The 18,213-nt window shown below is 36.9% G+C and overlaps 1 protein-coding gene across 1 annotated transcript in view; it reads left to right on the top strand.

The window, feature by feature from the left end:
• The window catches only part of Ipo7 (importin 7), a 59,449-nt gene that overhangs the window by 7,873 nt on the left and 33,363 nt on the right, over positions 1-18,213 (top strand). The window contains exons 2-5 of the mRNA XM_003465690.5: positions 4,987-5,068; positions 8,712-8,865; positions 10,098-10,256; positions 17,463-17,619. Of these exons, the coding sequence (XP_003465738.1) occupies positions 4,987-5,068; positions 8,712-8,865; positions 10,098-10,256; positions 17,463-17,619 (552 nt within the window). The remainder of the gene's footprint in view (positions 1-4,986; positions 5,069-8,711; positions 8,866-10,097; positions 10,257-17,462; positions 17,620-18,213) is intronic.

Here is an 18,213-nt window from a genome sequence, read left to right as displayed (position 1 = left end):
GACTGTCCTTGTCAGTGTTTGCCCAACTGGCAAGAATCTCATTACTGCCCAGATTTGTTTTATGATAAAGATTGATGCTAATGTTGCACTTAAGGTCATTTTTTAAAATTACCATAAAATTTTGTGTTGTGAGCTTTTTTTAAACATGTGACAGGGTACTGTACTTACGAATTCTGGAAAGCTCTTAGAGGTCAGTCAGTGCCTGAAGGAATGTTTTATTTTCTAAAATAATGCATGGCTTCTATTTGGTGTGTGTTTTATAATTATACAGGTCTGTGCCCTTTCCTTCATTCTGCCCCTCCTTGGTTGTACTGGGTATTAAACCCAGAGGCTTTGCACAGTGCTCTGCCACTGAGGTACATTACAGCCCTTAACATTTTTTTCATTTTGTTTTGTTTGGAAGTAGGATCTTGCTAACTTGCTTATGTAGGCCTCAAATTTGCTATCCTCTTGCCTCAGTCTTCTGAATAGCTAAGATCAGTGTTCTACTGCACCTGGCATTTCCTTCTATTTCTTTTGTTTTGTTTTGGAGTTCTGTTTTGTTTTGTTTTTTGTTTACTGAGACACAGTGCCTCACTAGTAATTTAGGCTGGCTTTGATCTCGTGGCTGTCTTCCTGCCTCAGCCTCCCAAGTGCTGGTGTGTGCCACGGTATCTGATTGCTTCCCATTTTTATTTTTATTTTTTGGATATCAGAGGTTGAATTTATGAACTCTCACTTGTCACTTGTCTCACTTGCACTTAGAGCAGGTGCTTGTGCTGCTGAGCTGAATCCCTTGCCCCTTGCTTCCCATTTGTAAACAATTTTGTTAAATATATTTTGCATACCATAAAGGCTCTTCTGACAATGATTTTTTTTTTTTAGTACATCAATACAATCATCATCTTAATACTTGCAGGACATCTCTGTCATCTAGTAATATTGCTAGTAACAGTTTGTATAGTTCATCCCCCTCCTTGGGTCATGGCTAATTTACTTTGTGTTTTAATTTTCCTGAAGTTCTTAAATCTGATATTCAGCATGCATTCCTTACTCTTAACATTGCTTTTTTTTTTTTTTTTTTAGTGTTTTGGTTTGGTACTAGGGATTGAACTCTCAGTGCTAGGCTATATCCCCAGCACCACTTGTAGTGCTGGATTTTTGGTTTTGGTTTTTGTTTTGTGTCTCCACCCCGCCTTTTTTGAGTCAGAGTCACAATATGCATTTCAGGCTGGTGTTGAACTCAAGGCGACCCTCCTGTCTCAGCCCCTGAAGTGCCCAGCAGCACTTTTAGCTATGGAACAGAGTCTCACTCAGTTGCCATGCTGGCTTTGCTAGTGGTCCTCTTGTCTTAGTTTTCCTAGTAGTTTGGATTAGAGGTATGGGCCATTATTATTATTCTGGGCTTTTATTACTTGCTTTGAGAGAATGCATGGCTTTCTGGTTTAGGAATTTCAGCAAGGCAGAAATTTGTATGAGGCAAATAGATGTCTTAGGTTGAGTTTGTGCTGTTTCCACCTATAGAAAAATTCTTTGTTACTTCTAATCTAGCTCAATTGTCAAAAGGCCACTTTTTTGCTCTTGAACTTTTGAAAAATATAGTTGCATGTTTTGAACATAATGAATAATGTTAATAAAGCAAATAAATGCTTATTTTCAGTATTTCGCAGTTTTGAAAGTATACCATTTAGTAGTTTTTAGTATATTCAGTTATCTTCACAATCTTTAGAACATTTTCATCACTCCTTCTCCAAAGAAAATCCATATTTAGTGGTCTTTACCTAGCATGTGCAGCAGCACTTCTTGTCCATGTATTCTCACAGTGCATTGGCTACACAGCTATCAGTGATTTTATCCCATGATTGATTGATTGATTGATTGATTTTTCTCTTTTTGAGGCAGGGTCTCACTATGCAGTTCAGTCTGGCTTTCGGCTTCTTTTGTAGCCCAGGCTGGTCTTGAACTTGTAATGATCCTCCAGCCTCAGCCTCCTGAGTGCTGGGATTACGGGTATGTACCACCATTCCTGGTTTTATCCCATGAATTCTTTATCCAAGTCATGAGTTCCTGCAGGCCAGGCCTCACAAATTTTCCATTAAATCAAGTAGGGATTTTTTGTTTTGTTTTTGAAACAGAATCTCAACTATGTAATTCAGGGTGGTATTGAACTCACTGTCCTGGACTTCTTGGCGACCTTCCTACCTCAGCCTCTCCTGCGTATTGGTGTTATAGGCATGGGCTACCATTCCTGGCATCTAGTGTTTAACTGTTTTGTTTTGTTTTGTTTTGTTTTGTTTTGTTTTGTTTTATTGTCTTGTTTTTGGTGGTACTGAGGATTGAACTCAGTGCCTTACACTTGCTGTGCAAGTGCACTACCACTCAGCTACATCCCGAGCCCTCAAGTGGAATTGAAGACTTACAAGACAGGAATGGTAGCAAAAATGATGATAGTTAAGAATGATGTTGCAGGGGCTGAGGATTTAGCTCAGTGGCATAAGCGCCTGCTTGGCAAGCATGAGGTCATGAGTTCAATCCCTGATTCCCACCCCCCCCCCCAAAGAATGATGTGCACAAAAAAAGTGGCAAAAAATTGTCGGCACTAAAATTCAGAAAATGTTTATTTCACACAAATGCACCAAGTATGTCTGTTGCAATGCATGACGTACTGAATTATAAACATTCATATTAGACACAACCACATGCATTCATTATCAAGTGTGCACATTTCTTGTGTGTTTGTTTTGATTGGCAAAGGTCTTTTTACAAAGATATTTACCTCCCATACAAAGGTGCCTGCTTGGGTATTTATAAATACTTCATTATAATTTATATCATCATTTGTTTTAAGTTAGTGTCAATATTATTTTTTAATTATGTATTTGTTTACTCACATTTGTTGATTCTTTTAGTTCATCCAACAAATTGTTTGGATATACAAATAGTATAGTCTCTACTGAGTGGTGCTTAAGGTCTAATAGGAGAAACAGACAAAACCAGATTACAGATACAGTAATTACAAATACGTAGTATGTGTTGTGAAGAAAAAACAATGAGTAACAAGAAGCCTTGAATAATGAAGTAGGAAAGGCTTCTGTTAGGAAATAATATTCAAGAGGAAACCCAAAAAATGGGGAGTTGTGAGTCAGTGACCTAGTGAAGTGTGTCAGACTAATGTTGTAAGTAGAAAGTTAGAGCATAAGAGACCTTGAAATCTGTTGATATCTTTCTTTATTGTTGAAAGAATATAAAATAAGGCTGGATGTAAGAAAGTTTAAGATGATGCAGAAGAAATAGGGACAAGATAACTTCATGGTACTGGATGTTATATAGAAAACTGTTAAAAAGTTTGATTAAGGGGAATAAAACTACAATTTTAAAAGATTGTTGTCAGGTGTGGTGCCACATGACCATAAACGTTATGTCAAACCTTTTAATGCCTTTGGTGATAAAACAGCCCATTGCAGTACACATGCCATAGTTTTGCCACTAGTGGCCTATAATGAAGTCCTGGTGAGTTCTAGCATTACTAAATTAAATAGGACGGGAAATCAATAAGGACCAGAGAAAAGGAATCAGCGAAGTGTAATGAGTGAATGATGAGAAAGGCTTGGGAAGTGATAGGGCTTTAATGTGTTGAGATCTGATTCAGTTTTTCTTTCTTGTATTTCACCTAATTCTTTCCTCATAGATTTTATGTTTTCAACTATATTAGGCGATCCCTTTGGATTGTTCCATATTGATCACTATTTCTTTAAGGATATGTTAGTGTAATTGCCTGTTTCATTATATTGTGTTCCTTTACGGTAGTATATTAAGTAATGGAGCTTGGTGTTTTATTTAGCCCCGTACTCTGAATAAGCGCCTAGCTTAATGTCCTGCATCAAAAATACCTAAATAAATAATCTTTTTGGATTGACTGAATAAAGTATCATTGTGGATTCTAATGTGGGGTAAATTTTTTTATTCAAAAAGAAAATTCTGTAAGTTTTTGCAGAATAATTTAGAGAAAAGATCTTATAAAATAGGACTAAAGAATCAGATTATCTTTGAGACCTTGTACAGAAAATGTTAGACTGAAAGAAATTGACATTATATGGTGATTATTTGGGGGATGGAGGGTAATGAAACTGCTAAAACATACAAGAAGGATCCAACTTAAATTTTGTTTGTTTGTTTTTGTTTTTTTCCTTTATGGTTTTTTGAGACTGGGCCCCAGTATGTAGTTCAGGCTGGCCTTGTACTTGAAGTGTTCCTCCTGCCTCAGTTTCCTGAGTAACACTTCAGACTATGCCATCACACTCCGGAAATTTTTGATTATTTTATAACATGAAAACAAATAAGAATTTAGGAATCATTATGTACTTTTGTATTGTTGATGAAAGTGATCCAAGTCCATAACAATTTGGAGAACAAAAGACGTGTAGGGAGCACTTTCTACCATATGCCGGTACCTGCTAGTAACATGAGTGATACGCTTCTTTTCTGTCTGCTGCTTGCTATTTGTACACTTGTTAAATTATCATATAATTACTTTTATTAAAACGATTTTTTTCACTTTATTGAAATACATTGTGTGCAGAAAAGTGATCATTGGGATACAGGCAGTTTTCATCAGGAGGTAAACATTAGGTACCTTGGAAACCACACCTCACTGTTCACTTTTATTGATTTGGTAAGCATCTCGCTGGTCAGTTGAATATGTATATGGGGAAATAATTATTACTAAAAGAGAAATAGGTTGCTATGAAAATACTTTTTGAACTACCACTAGCAGTGTGCTAGGTGGGAAAAATGGAAAGTACAGACAAATGGAAGCATGTAAGAATTTATTTGTTCAAGTTCAATAATGATAGTAGTAGAAAATAAGACTGAAACGAAGTTACAAAGACCCTTTGTGTAAACCAAAGCAGCGAAAGCCTATTGAAGTTTCATGAGATCTGTTATTTTAAAATATATTTAACTTACAGAAATAATTTAAAACGTAATTTTTGTTATTATTGTTTGTAGGCACACAAATCCCTGAATTTTGTTTCAACACTGCTCCAGATTACTATGTCAGAACAACTGGATTTACCTGTAAGACAGGCAGGCAAGTTTCCTGAATTATTTTCTTGAGTGCATGTAAAGGTATGGTTTTAAAGGTTTGTAAACTGACTAACACAATTATCGTGAGCTAGACTTTCAGTGGTTTTTCTCCCAGATTCCATGTGCCTTCAGTGTTTACAACAAACAGCAAGTATTTTGATGTTTTGTGACAGAATTTAGAGGAATAATTTCATGTTTAACCTACAAAAATTTGTAGATTTTATTAACAAATCCTATGTATTATCAGCTGTGTATGGTGGCCTATGCCTGTAATCCAAGCACTCAGGAGAGGCTGAGGCAGGAGGATCACTGAATTTGAAGCCAGCCTGGGGTAAATTTTTTACAATTAGCATAACAGGGAACACCTTTGTACAAGTATGATACAGTAATTTTACTGGGTCAAGGTCAAGCACTAAATTTTTTTCATTTATAATTCAGTAGGAAATAGTCATTTGATTATTTAAATCTCATTCTCTGAAAGTTTTTGTTAGATTAGACTTTTGCCTTTATATCCCAAATTTTTATTAAGAAATTGAAAGTGTTTGGCATTTTGGCAAGTTTTAACACATTCTAGAGATGTAATGTGTGTCAGAAAGTGAAATTACAGGGCTGGGATTTAGCTCAGTGGCCTAAGTGCCTGCCTGACAAGTATAAGGTCCTGAGTTTGATTCCTGGTACCAGAAAAAGAAATAAAGAAAATGAAATTGTTTTAGTGTGTACAAAACTGAAAAGGATGGAATTTGGGCTGAGGATATGACTTAGTGGTAGAACTCAAGCTTGGCATCTGAGTATAATCCCAAAAAAGCAAGTATGTTTCATACACATCCAAACTCAGATATACATGCAAAACAACTAACATTAGTTACTTTTGGAAGTATGGATGACAAAGGCAAAGTTGTCCAAGGCTCCACAGTCCTAAATTCTTTCCATGTCATGTGCTGAAGGGTCAAAGGGTCATGATATGTCTTTGAGAATTTTCTTGAGGATTTCGATTGTATTAATTTCCAGTCGGTTTTTATTCAGTGTTTGTTGAGCATGTGCTCTTACCTGTCACTATTCTGGAGACTGCAGTGGTTAAGCAGGCAATTAGAAATAAATTATACTCTTAAAATAATAGAATGATATTTAGTGCATGGCAATGTATTTGCTAGAGTTTGGATGATTGGTTCATTAGTGCTCAAGCATTCTAGGGCTATAGATTGAATGATGAATTCTTACAGTATAGTTTTAAGTTTCATGCTTTTTTGGAGTAAAAAACTCAAAACAAATGAGCGCATTTCCCATTGCTTTATTCACTATGATGGAAAGAAATACTTAGGCTATGTCTTGACATAGAAGGACTGTTAACAGTCCTTAATTTTGTCTTCATTCTGTTTGAGAAATAAAGAATCCAATTTAGGTAGTAGACATGATGACACATACTGTAATCTCAACACTCAGGAGATTGAGGCAGATTTGCTGCAAGTTCAAGGCCAGCCTGAGCTACATAGTGAATTAAAAGCCAGCCTGAATTGCTTAGCAAGATCCTTTCTCAAAAGAATCAAAAACAAAATTATAAAGTAAACGAATATGTTAGTCTCATATATTGAATTAATCTTTTTTGGTAGGTTTAGTTTTGTTGTAAAATTTTCATTTTTGTTTGTTTGTGTATTTATTTTGTTATTTTCTGAGACAAGATTTCCCTATGCATCTTTTTTGGGATTATACTCAGATGCAGTTTAGGCTGGCCTCAGACTAGCAACGCTCCTCTTGCCTCAGCTTCCCGTGTGTTGGGATTTCAGGCTTGTGCCGCCATACCTGGCTTTAAAACTTTTGTGGGAGGGTATTTTAATGCTAGTCTTTTAAAACAATATAAGATGAGGTACTAATTTAATTTCCAAGATAAGGCAAACTAAAATATATAAATGCTTATTCTGTAAATCATCCTTATTCAAATGTGTGTGTGACTTCAGGTAACACTCAACCAGATGTGGTGGTGCAAGCCTGTAATCCTATCATTTTGGGAGACTGAGGCACAAGGATTGTACCTTGAGGGCAGCCAGGACAGTTTAGGGAGACCTTGTAGTTTTTTGTTTGTATGTTTACTTTGTTTTGTTTTTGTCTTTTTGAGATAGGGTTTCTAATATGTGGTTCAGTCTGGCCATCTATATTGTGGCCCCGGCTGGTCTCGAACTTGCAGGGATCCTTGCAAGGGTCTGCTTGCCTCAATTTCCCAAGTGCAGGAGTTACAGGAATGCGCCATCACACCCAGGGGGAGACCCTGTTTTTTTGTTTTGTTTTGTCAAAGAGTTTCACTGTAGTTCAGGGTGGCCTTGAACTCCCAGCAGTCCTCTTGCTTCAGCCTCCCAAGTCCAGGGATTGTAGGTGTGCACTACAAAGCCAGACTAAGGAGACCTTATTTTAAAAATAAAAAAAAAAGAAAGGGCTGGGGCTGGGGATTTAGCTCAGCTGCATAAGCGCCTGCCTTGCAAGCAGGCAGTCGTGGATTCAATCCCCGGTACTGATAAAAAGGAAAAAGACCAAAAAAAAGGCGGGGGGAGGGGGGGACTGAGTGTAGCTTAGTTGGTAGTGCACTTACTTTAGTAAGGCCCTGGATTTAATCTTTAGAACTGCCAAATTTGAAAAAAGAAAAATAATGAAAAAAATTATATAGGAGAAGAACCTGCATTTTATAGAATTTAGGAATTAATTAATTTTGAATAATTCTCCATTGGACTACATCTTAGACTTTTTGTGGTCTGTATACTCAAGAGGGCTAGGATTAAAAAACTTTGTTAACAGTGTAGATTTTTGTACATCAGTTTGATAATTTTGTCTTTCAGAAGTTTGAAAAGGTAACAGTATGATAGCTGATAGAAAAAGTAATTTATGATATGAACATAGCAGTTTCTCCCATAAAATAACATTAAGTGCTATGTGATTGAAATAACTTAAATTTATAGATTTAGGATCCTTGATAGTATGATTTTTTTTTATAGTGAGCTATATACATACACACACACTTGCCTGAGAGTAGTTGTAGAAATTTTTTTTTTTTTCAAATCAGTACCAGCGAATCCCAGCCCAGTTGTAGAAATTATTAATGTGAGGTGATTTTTGTCTTTAATTTTGGTTTATAAAACCATTTTGAAGCTGGGCGTGATGGTGCACACTTGTAATCCTAGCATTTGGGAGGCTGAGGCAGGAGGATCCTTGCAAGCTCAAGGCCAGCTTGAACTGCATAAAACCCTGTCTCAAGAAGTCCAAAAATAAAATAAAATTTTTATAAAGTTAATTTAGTTTTCCTGTAAGAAGCGTGAGGCTGGATAGAGTGGTGTACATCAGTGATCCCAGGACTTGGAAGACTGAGGCAGGAAAATGGCCAATTCAAGCCCAGCCTGAATTGCATAGTAAAACTCTGCCTTAAAGAAACAAGCAAGCAAACAAAGTGGAGAGTTCTCTTAGGTTATGTGTTTAGTGATTTTGTGGGTGATTGCCATAACTGAGTGTTAAATTCATGTTTTGTCTAACTTGAAATAATTGAGTGTAGTATTTTGTATAAAACAAAGGCTTAGAAATAGGAATCTGAAAGAAACAGTTGATCTGAACACTTGGGATAATCACAGTGCTTTCACAGTAAATCCTTTGTAAAACTGATTATATTTTAGGTGTTATCTATTTGAAAAATATGATAACACAGTATTGGCCTGATCGGGAAACGGCACCAGGGGATATATCTCCTTACACTATACCAGAGGAAGATCGACATTGCATTCGAGAAAATATTGTAGAAGCTATTATCCACTCTCCTGAACTCATCAGGTAATGTAGATTTTTAAAGCTTATTCATTGTTAAAGGTAATTTTCAGATGTTTCCATCTTTGTATTTTTTTGTCTTTCCTTAGTACACAAGCCTGTCATTTTTGTAGCAGAAAGCTAACCCAACAAATGTAGTTAAAGAAAACTGTGTTTTTGATTCATTTTCTTACTAGATTTGAATTTTGTATTTGTAAAACCAGAAACAAACTTCATATAATTGTGAAACACTGTGATTAGATAAAAAGTAAAGACGACTCAGGCAGTAATGGTGAATCTTTGAGAGCTTTCAGTGATATAAACAGCCTATTGTAGCACATGTGCCATAGGTTCATCACCAGTCTAGGGAATGCTGTCATATACTTTATATTGTATAGTTATATTTGCAAGTTCATTTTGGTTTGTTGAGGCACTGGAGATAAAAATCCAGGACTTCACACATGCTAAGCAAGAAGAAATCTACCACTGGGCTACCCTCCTCCTTAGCCTTGAACACTATTATATTTACAGGATTTTGCAAGATTTTAAAAATAAGTTTAGTTGATGTTCTTAAATGAAATTTGTTCATTTTGAGGATAAAATATAAAAACAACCCCACATTTGTAATGTATTTTTTTGAGATTTATTTATTTATTTATTTATTATTTTTATTTTGGTGATACTGGAGAAGGAACTGAGGGACTACATTCCTAGCTTTTTTAAAAATTTTGTGACAGTCCTTGCTAAGTTACTTGGGCTAGGGTCAAACTTGCCATCCTCTGGCATCAGCCTCACCAGAGTACTGGGATTACAGGCATAATGCCACCATGCCTAGCTAGATTCTTTCAGATCAATAAGAAAGGTTGCTGAATGACTCTTGTTCGATTATCTGCATTTTATATACATCTGGATTATATACATCTAGATTACTTAAAGTCAGATTTTTCTCTAGTCAGCCCATTTTCCAGTATGTGTTAGCAAAATTTGTGTAGGTGGTACTGTGTGGTTTGGTTTTTTTTTTTGTTTGTTTCTTTGTTTGTGGTACGGAGGTTCAAACTCCACCTCACGCTTGTCAGGCAGGCTCTTGTGCCACTGAGCTAAATCCCTGGCCCCATGTTTTCCTTTTTTAAAGGGCTTTTCTCATACCAGAAATCCTACTCAAGGCCTTGTGCTTGCTAAGCAGGCATTGGGCCACTGAGCTGTATCTCCATCCCTGATGCTGTATTTCTTCCTGCTTACTATTCAGTTTTGACTTTCAGGGTGCAGCTTACTACATGTATTCATCACATCATCAAGCATGATTATCCAAGCCGTTGGACTGCCATTGTGGACAAGATTGGCTTTTATCTCCAGTCTGACAACAGTGCTTGTTGGCTAGGAATTCTCCTTTGTCTTTATCAGCTTGTGAAAAATTATGAGTAAGTGTCTCTCAGTTCCTTTGGTACTTTGAGAAGTAGGAAAAGTTTAATACTTAAGCCAATTTGAACATATAAAATTACATTTAGCATAGATAATGAGACTGGTGTCTTGATTTTATTTATTTTGCTTTTGGAGTAATACTCTTTTTCACATTGATACCATTCTAGATTCTACAGTTTTCTGTATTGATTTTCACTTATACACTATTTCTGTCTTTACCTATTCACAAATTAAGTTATTTGTAAAGATATATTCCTCAGTAGGTGCTGATAAGGCTTCAGGTGAGCTTTTTTAAGTTTAAAAAATGGTGAAGGGTGATCAGTGTACATTGAGCATTAGAGCTCTTTGTTGTTTCTGTCAATTTTTAGCTTATTTTGGGTTCTTGTTAAATTTATGAACCAGTATCTAATTCTTCTCCCTCTTTTTTTTTAATTTTATTTTTTATTTTTTATCGGTACCAGGGATCGAACTCACAACCGCCTGCTTGCCAGTATCTAATTCTTAATGTTGAATTGCGTATATTGATTCAATGCATTGTGATGGATTCATGTTCTCATATTTCATTCGTTGCATGTTTGAGCAGATTATAGTTTATGTAAGTAGTTAGTATCCATAAGAGATTACGCCAAGGGATCATTTTAGACATGGGTTTAGGGATCAGGAAAAATTGAACTCTTGAATTTGTGGTGTAGCACTAAGCCGTAAGTTAAAGAGATTTTCCTTTAAGTGTGTGGTGCCAGTAATGAAAGTGGTAAGGTATTTCAAAGCCTTGGTAAGAGAAAATTATGAGGAAGGCATGAAGACTTTTTGAGTATGGTATTATGGGTCAAATCCAGGGGCCCTGTACTACTAAGCTACATTCCCAGGCCTTTTTATTTTTTATTTTGAAACTGAGTCTTGACAAGTTACGAAGGCAGGATTTGAACTTTGGATTCTCCTCTCTCAGCCTTCCTGAGGAAGACTTCATATTGTGGTGGTGACTTTAGTTCTAGTTCTAACAGCTACACAAATGCCATTGTGAGCCCTCTTACCCTTTTTGGATCCCATTTCAAAGTAGCTGATGAACTACTGCTGCTGTTCTTAGCAGGAGAGAAACAAATCATTTACCGCATTGGTACTGGTGTTTTTTTGTGTTCCCACCAGCTACCCATCTTCCTGCTAAGGAATGTTCCAGCTTTGCTCCATCCTCTGTCAGAGTGCCAGTTGTTGTAGTTCTGGTAAGTGAGTGACTGAAGAAATCAGAGAGACTGACACTAAGCTGTAGTGTCACTGAGGAAGTTCAAGTCTGTCCTGTTCTATAATTAAACAGGAGAGGAATTTTGTAAGTGGGAGACATAGGAGATTGCTCCCTACACTACTGGATTCCAGTTAGTTTTTACTCCCTACACTACTGGATTCCAGTTAGTTTTTAGTCAACGTTTGGTTGTGGAGAACAAGGGATTCACAAGGGATCCGTGTGGACTGAAGCAGTTTTAAGCAAATTGATGAAGAAATTGAAATTTGGTGGCCTTTAAAGAATAAACCATCAAGAAATAAATGCTTGTCTCTTGAAGGGACACAGGAAAAATATTTGAAGAGGGGACTATGTTATTTATTATGCCATACTGAATAGTATAAACAAAGAACAGGTGGGTAATAAGGAAATCGGTGATATGCATATTTTCTAATGACAGGTTGTGGATAATAGTTTGGACTAGTTCATTGAGACCATTGTAAAGAGGCCTTTGAATAACAATGAGAAATCTCCATGTGATCTTTTAGATACTAGGAAACTGTTGGAGTTTGGGGGTAGTTTAGTATCACTTCATGCTTTCAGAAATTTTCAAGGCTGTGGACTAGTAGTATGTTTGGTTGTATAAATTATTTACACATTAGATTATTACTATTCAATCCCTGTCTATTGAATGTATTGAGGGGAGGCAGAAGGAATTTTTTTTAAAATTTTATTTAAGGAGAAAAAAAAAAGCAGAGAAAGGGTACAAGTTATACAGATTTACAGAAAAAAATAAATAGTAGGAAATAACTAGTTAATGGATTACATATTGTCATCTTAGAAATAATTGTTCAAGTCACAAAATTAAAGCTTGTAAAGTGGACATTCCAACAGTGAGACTGCAAACAGTTCTGTTCAATGATCCAACAAAACTCAGTGATATCATTATGTATCTTATACACTTATATATACATGCAGTTATATCATTTAGAGCACTTTCTTTTCCTCTCTTTTGTACAATGACAATTACCCATTTTGGGTTTTGTTGCTCCCACAGTTCTTATTACTTTTTTGGAAGGGAGTAGAACCAAATGTGACATAACAGAACAGAGTCAATCAAATCAAAAGGGTGGACACAATAGATAATGTAAAAGCATAATACAAGGTGATCAACAATGGTTACCATAATGCTTCCCGCTATCTCTAATAGAATTGCCTATATCATCAGTTATAATAAAATTGAACAAAACACTAAAGAATAAAACTGACAAAACCAAAACATTGGAGACATTATAGGTCTTCAAAAGTAGATAATAGTCAATGAGAATGGGCGTTATAATGAATCTCACTATCTTCACAGCTGTTGCTTAAACTTTCGAACCTGGTACCATCAAGCAAAACAGAATAGGGGGACATCAGTCAAAAACAAGATGGTGAGAGTAGTAGAGGGCTTTAAATCAAGATAATGGAAAGTCACAGTGGGTTACTATAATATATCCTGCTATTTTTTATTTATTTTTCCCTTAATTAAAAGGATAAAAATAAAAAAGTATATAAAGAAGTGGAGATTGAGATAAAAGAGGGCATAACAGCAAAACAGCGCAGATCAAAACATAACCATTTAAGCAGAATAGTGTTTCACCACAAGATAATCCTGACATAAAAGTAGTTACCATATTGTCTCTTTACTTGAAATCTTTGAGTATAACTTCGTATACTGTAGCATCAAATATATCAAAACAATGTAAAACCATTTAAGAGAATGACAGCATTACAGGGTATTTAGAATCAACCAACAGAAAATGAACAAAGGTTTCTGTATAATCTCCTTATCTTTAAAAGTTTTTGCGTATACTATCATACATAATAAAATCCAATAAGATACAACCTGTTTAGACCAATGGAGACAGAAGAACAAAAGCTTGATGAAACTTCAAAACAAGATGATACTAAATCAGTATTACCTATTAAGACGTCATTTTCTCCAAAATAGCTGTTCCTATCATTCAATCTTCTCTGCCTCATTCCTGTTGAGCTCTTTTTCTGTCATTAGTTGTCAGTTTGTCTTCTTCATTTTGTTTTCTGCTCCATTCATTGTGGCCTCTCTGCCACTATTTCTGGATTCTTTGTATTTTTCTTTTTTAGAATATCCTATCGTATTCTCTGTAGAGTTGAATTGGTGGTTGCATATTCCCCTAGTTCCTCTTTATCCTGGAAGCACCTTGTTTTTCCATCAATTTCCAGGGATAGTTGTGCAGGATATATCAATCTTGGCTGGAGATTATTATCTTTCAAAGCTTGAATTATTTCCCCCCACGCTCTTCGTGATTTGATGGTTTGTGCAGAGAAATCTGCTGTAATTCTGATGGGTGTTCCCTTGTAAGTGATCTGTTTCTTGTCTCTGACAGCTTTTAATATTCTGTTCTTGTATTGAATTTCTGGAATTTTAATTATTATATGTCTGGGTGTTGCTCTGTTTGGGTTGTAGGTGGCTGGGGTCCTGTATGCTTCATACAACTGAGTATCTTTACCTTTTGCTAAATTAGGAAAATTCTCCTGGATTATTTCTGTGAGTAGCTTTTGTAGTTCATTTGTTTGGTCCCTACTTCTTCTTTTATGTTCTTAATTCTTAAGTTATGGATCCTCTTATCATCTTCTTGTCTTTGTATTATTGCTGTTTGTTTCTTTGTTACTTTTAAGAAGTTTTTAATTTCATTCTCCCATATTACTAATCTGCCCTCCAGTTCAGATAGTCTGTCCTTAGTTTCTTTCAAGCTGTTATGCCAGTTTTCGATAGAGTTTTTAGTTTCCTGGTAGTCTCTTTGAACCTGCTTCACATATTCTATGCTTTCTCTATTTTCTCCATCAAACAATTCTCCCCTCTTTTTCTGATCTTCCATTCCACCATCTGTTTTTTCTTGGGTGGTGCTTAGCATTTCTCTAACTATTCTGCTTATTTCTAGCTTCAGGTCATTAATAACTTCATTCCTGAACTGATCTATGCGGCCTCTAGATGGCGCTTTATGTCTATTGGTGCGGTGTCCGCTATTGCCTGTTTCTCAGGATTGGGGGCCAAAGGGCCTTTCTTGTTGTTGCTCCCTCGTCCCATATTCTTTGTTCCTTATATATGCAAGTGTATATAGGAGGCCCAGCTTCCTTCCCTGTCAGCCACAGTCTGATTGAATTGCGCTGGCTAGGGATTCCCGCCCACTGCAGCACACCAGGAAGTTGCAGATCAGGCCGCCTATGCAGGGCCGGGCCCTCCAGGTCACCCTCAGGCTCTGGGATCTGGGTTGTGCTAGCCCAGTGGGTCTCAGCCAGCAGCGTCACGTAGGCTAGGCACTTCTCACCAATCCGGCTTGAGAGGGGGGTACGTGGCTGAAGTCGCCGCAGCACCCCGCTCCCGCAAGTCTGCCCAGTCCCAGAATGTCCTCTGTTGGAGTCTCCCAAACCGTGGGAAGAGTGTCAGTTTCTCTCACTCACCTCACCGCAACTCCGTTCGCCGATTCCCGTTCTCAGAGCGAATCTCTCTCCCTGCCGGGCCGATGTAGACGCAGCCACCGCGCAGCAGGAAACCCAAATTGCGGCTTCCAATGGCGCGGGCTCCAGCTTCCACACTGAGGCTTTTCTGTTCCTGTTATAGCACCAGGATTGCACTCCAAATTGGTTTCTCTCAGCCCAGTTCGTTCTTGGGTCAGCAGGGCATATCTCCACCTGCTCACGACTCCTTACTCCGCACCATTCCTGAATTCCAAGCTGGTTCTTTCAGAGAGCCTCCATAGCTGCTGCTATCTGTCCGCCATGTTCTCCCGGAAGAATCGGAATTTTTCTTTTTACATTTTTTTGTCTTTTTCTTTTTTATCGGTACCAGGGATCAAACTCACGACTGCCTGCTTGCAAGGCAGGCACTTATGCTGCTGAGCTAAATCCCCAGCCCCGCCAGAAGGAATTCTTAACAGTCAATGTTGAAACCCTCTTGATAGTAGTACAAAGAGCTACATAATATAATTCTGACCTTTATTGTTAAAGGGAATGTTTTTTTCTTTTTCTTTTTTGGTACTAGGGATTGAACTCAGGGCTTCATGCTAACTAGGCAGGCACTTAGGCCCACTGAGCTAAATCTCCAGCCCTGTTCAAGAGAATTTTGTTGATACTAAAGTTATATAAATTCCTATTGTTCTGTTGACTTAAAGGTATAGGAATCCCTTAAAAATGTGTGTTAGTTATTTCTTTAGGTGATTTGTTGGTCGATTGTGCTAATAGCCTTATCAATCACTATTAGTGTGAAAATTTTTGCTTTTTGGTCCTAATGATCAAATCTACGGTTTTGTGTATTCTGAGTAAAATGATCTCCCACTGAGCCACTTCCCTAGCCCAGTGTCTGTCTCTACCATCCTTTGCCCCATTCCACCCCTATTCACCTCTGCTTTCTAGAGGATTGAGAATCCAGGGCTTTTGCCCTGAGCTATATTCTTATCCCTATTTATTTTTTTTAGAGAAAGGACTGAGATGTTGTGGTATGTGAATTTGTGATCTTTAGTATTTTTTTATTACTAGCAATTTATGTTGGTTCCCACCTCACCCCAGCAGGAAAAAAAGAATTCTAAGAGAATCTACCCTGTATCTTTTTAAAATGTACTTAGCAAGCCAGCGATGTAGCTCAGCAACACAAGCGACTGCCTCACAAGCTCTAAGTAATGTTTCGAAAAACAAGTTGTGACTGTTAACACTGATTTTGGGGGGCATGGTACTGGGAATCGAACTCACGACAGGAAAAACATAATTTCTATGACCAGAAACCTGTGTTTATGATTAGTCTGCCTTTTAACCTCTTATAATGAAAGCTGGAAGTTAGTTTCTATATTTGGAACTTATAAATTTGATTTTTTAAATCAACAAACCTTTCACTAATAGAAATACCCCAGGTCAGTTCTTTATCCATGCTTAGAATAAACAGAATTTAGAATTTTTTGGATCTTAGAAAGATAATAAGGTTCATATAATACATACTGGTAACATATCTGTTGAAATTTTCTATAGCAGCATACTGTAAAATATGTGACTATTGATCTTAAATAGGGTAAATGAAGATTGTAAACAGACTGTTATTGTAATGTTTTTTGTTGTTTTGTTTTTGGCCAGGTGGGTTACATTAGAACTTCTGGTTTATAATGCTATTATTTTTGTTAATTTGTTTGTTCATGAGACAAGGTCTCTCTGTAGTTTAGGCTGGCCTCGAACCTACTAGGTAGTCTAGGTTGGCTTGAACTTGTGGTGCTTCTCCGGCGTTAGCCTCCCAAGTACTGAGATTTCAGGTGTGCACCACCATGCCAGTTTATAATGCTTTTAGAGATAAAATACTTTCATAAATGCCATATCTGCAATAATGCTTTTGTTACGTAGATTAAAGACGATAATGTATAATTGATTTTATTTATTCAGCTTCTGCTACTGCTTAAAGGCCAGATTATTATACTTCTGTATTTGTGTCGATATTCACAGTTAAAGACTGCTTGGTTTGGATGTGTGGTAGTGTGTGTTGTAATAAGGACCTGAGGCTAAGGCAGGAGGATTGCTGCAAGTTAGAGGTCAGCCTGGGTACACAGTGAATTCATGGCCAGCCTGAAATACATAGCAAGATTCTATCTCAAAAAAGCAAAAGATTGCATAGTTAAGTGGTTAAGAGGCCAAAACAATCTTTTCACTGTGTAAGGTTCATACATGCATCAGTGACACAACTTCTTCAACTGTATGTAAAAGTACTGGTAAGAATCTTGAACATTATTGACATCATAATAAGTGTTCAATAAAAAATTAGGTATTTTGTTATTTGAGCTTTTATTCAAGTTGCTTTGTGGATTTGTTCCAGAGCAGTTTTTATTTTCCCTAAATTGATTAGAAAGTACTTACATTTGTGTGAACAGATAGTTTTTATGGGTATATAAATGTAGAAATAAATTCTTACAGAATTAGTTTATATTCCTGCCCATAGGTATAAGAAACCAGAGGAGCGGAGTCCTTTGGTAGCAGCAATGCAACATTTTCTGCCAGTTCTAAAGGATCGTTTTATCCAGCTTCTTTCGGATCAGTCTGATCAATCTGTTCTCATCCAGAAACAGATATTCAAGATCTTCTATGCTCTTGTTCAGGTAATTTTTTAAAAAACAGATTTAGTATATAAAGATCTTATTAAAAATTAAAAGCCAGGGCCAGGGGTTTAGCTCAGCAGCACAGCGCCTACCAGGCAAGTATAAGGTAAGGAGTTCAAACCCCAGTACCCACCCACCCCCACTCTCCCCACCCCCTAAAATTAAAAATCAGGTATGGTGGTACATATGTAATCCCAGCCCTTGGGAGGCTAAGGTGGGAGGATCATCATGAATCTAAGGTCATCCTGAACTGGGTACTGAGACCCTGTCACAAAAAAGAAGAAGAAGAAAAAAAAACACCAAATAAAACAAGTCTTAAGAAGCATAGCTCCCTAAATACATAAATAACCCTAAGTTGTAAATGGGCAATCTCAAGTTATTTAAACTGTTCGATAAAATTTGTAAAATTTTCTTCTTTTTTGAAACAAGGTCTTGTTCTATTGTCCACACTGGTGCTGAACACTTTGGTTCAAGTATGTTTCTATCTCAGGCGCCAAGTAGCACACATGTACCACCATGCCCAGCAAAAATTAGTAAAATTTTCTTATACCTCTTTCACCTTAGTTGATGTGTCTAGCTGGGTGTTGGGGTGCA

This window comes from Cavia porcellus, unplaced genomic scaffold, assembly GCF_034190915.1.
Source record: "Cavia porcellus strain 051 isolate PalLab524CR breed Dunkin Hartley unplaced genomic scaffold, mCavPor4.1 scaffold_6, whole genome shotgun sequence".
In the NCBI taxonomy this organism is placed as follows: Eukaryota; Metazoa; Chordata; class Mammalia; order Rodentia; family Caviidae; genus Cavia; species Cavia porcellus.
The sequence above is the reverse complement of the archived record's forward strand: the minus strand, read 5'-3'. Positions and strand labels throughout refer to the sequence as shown.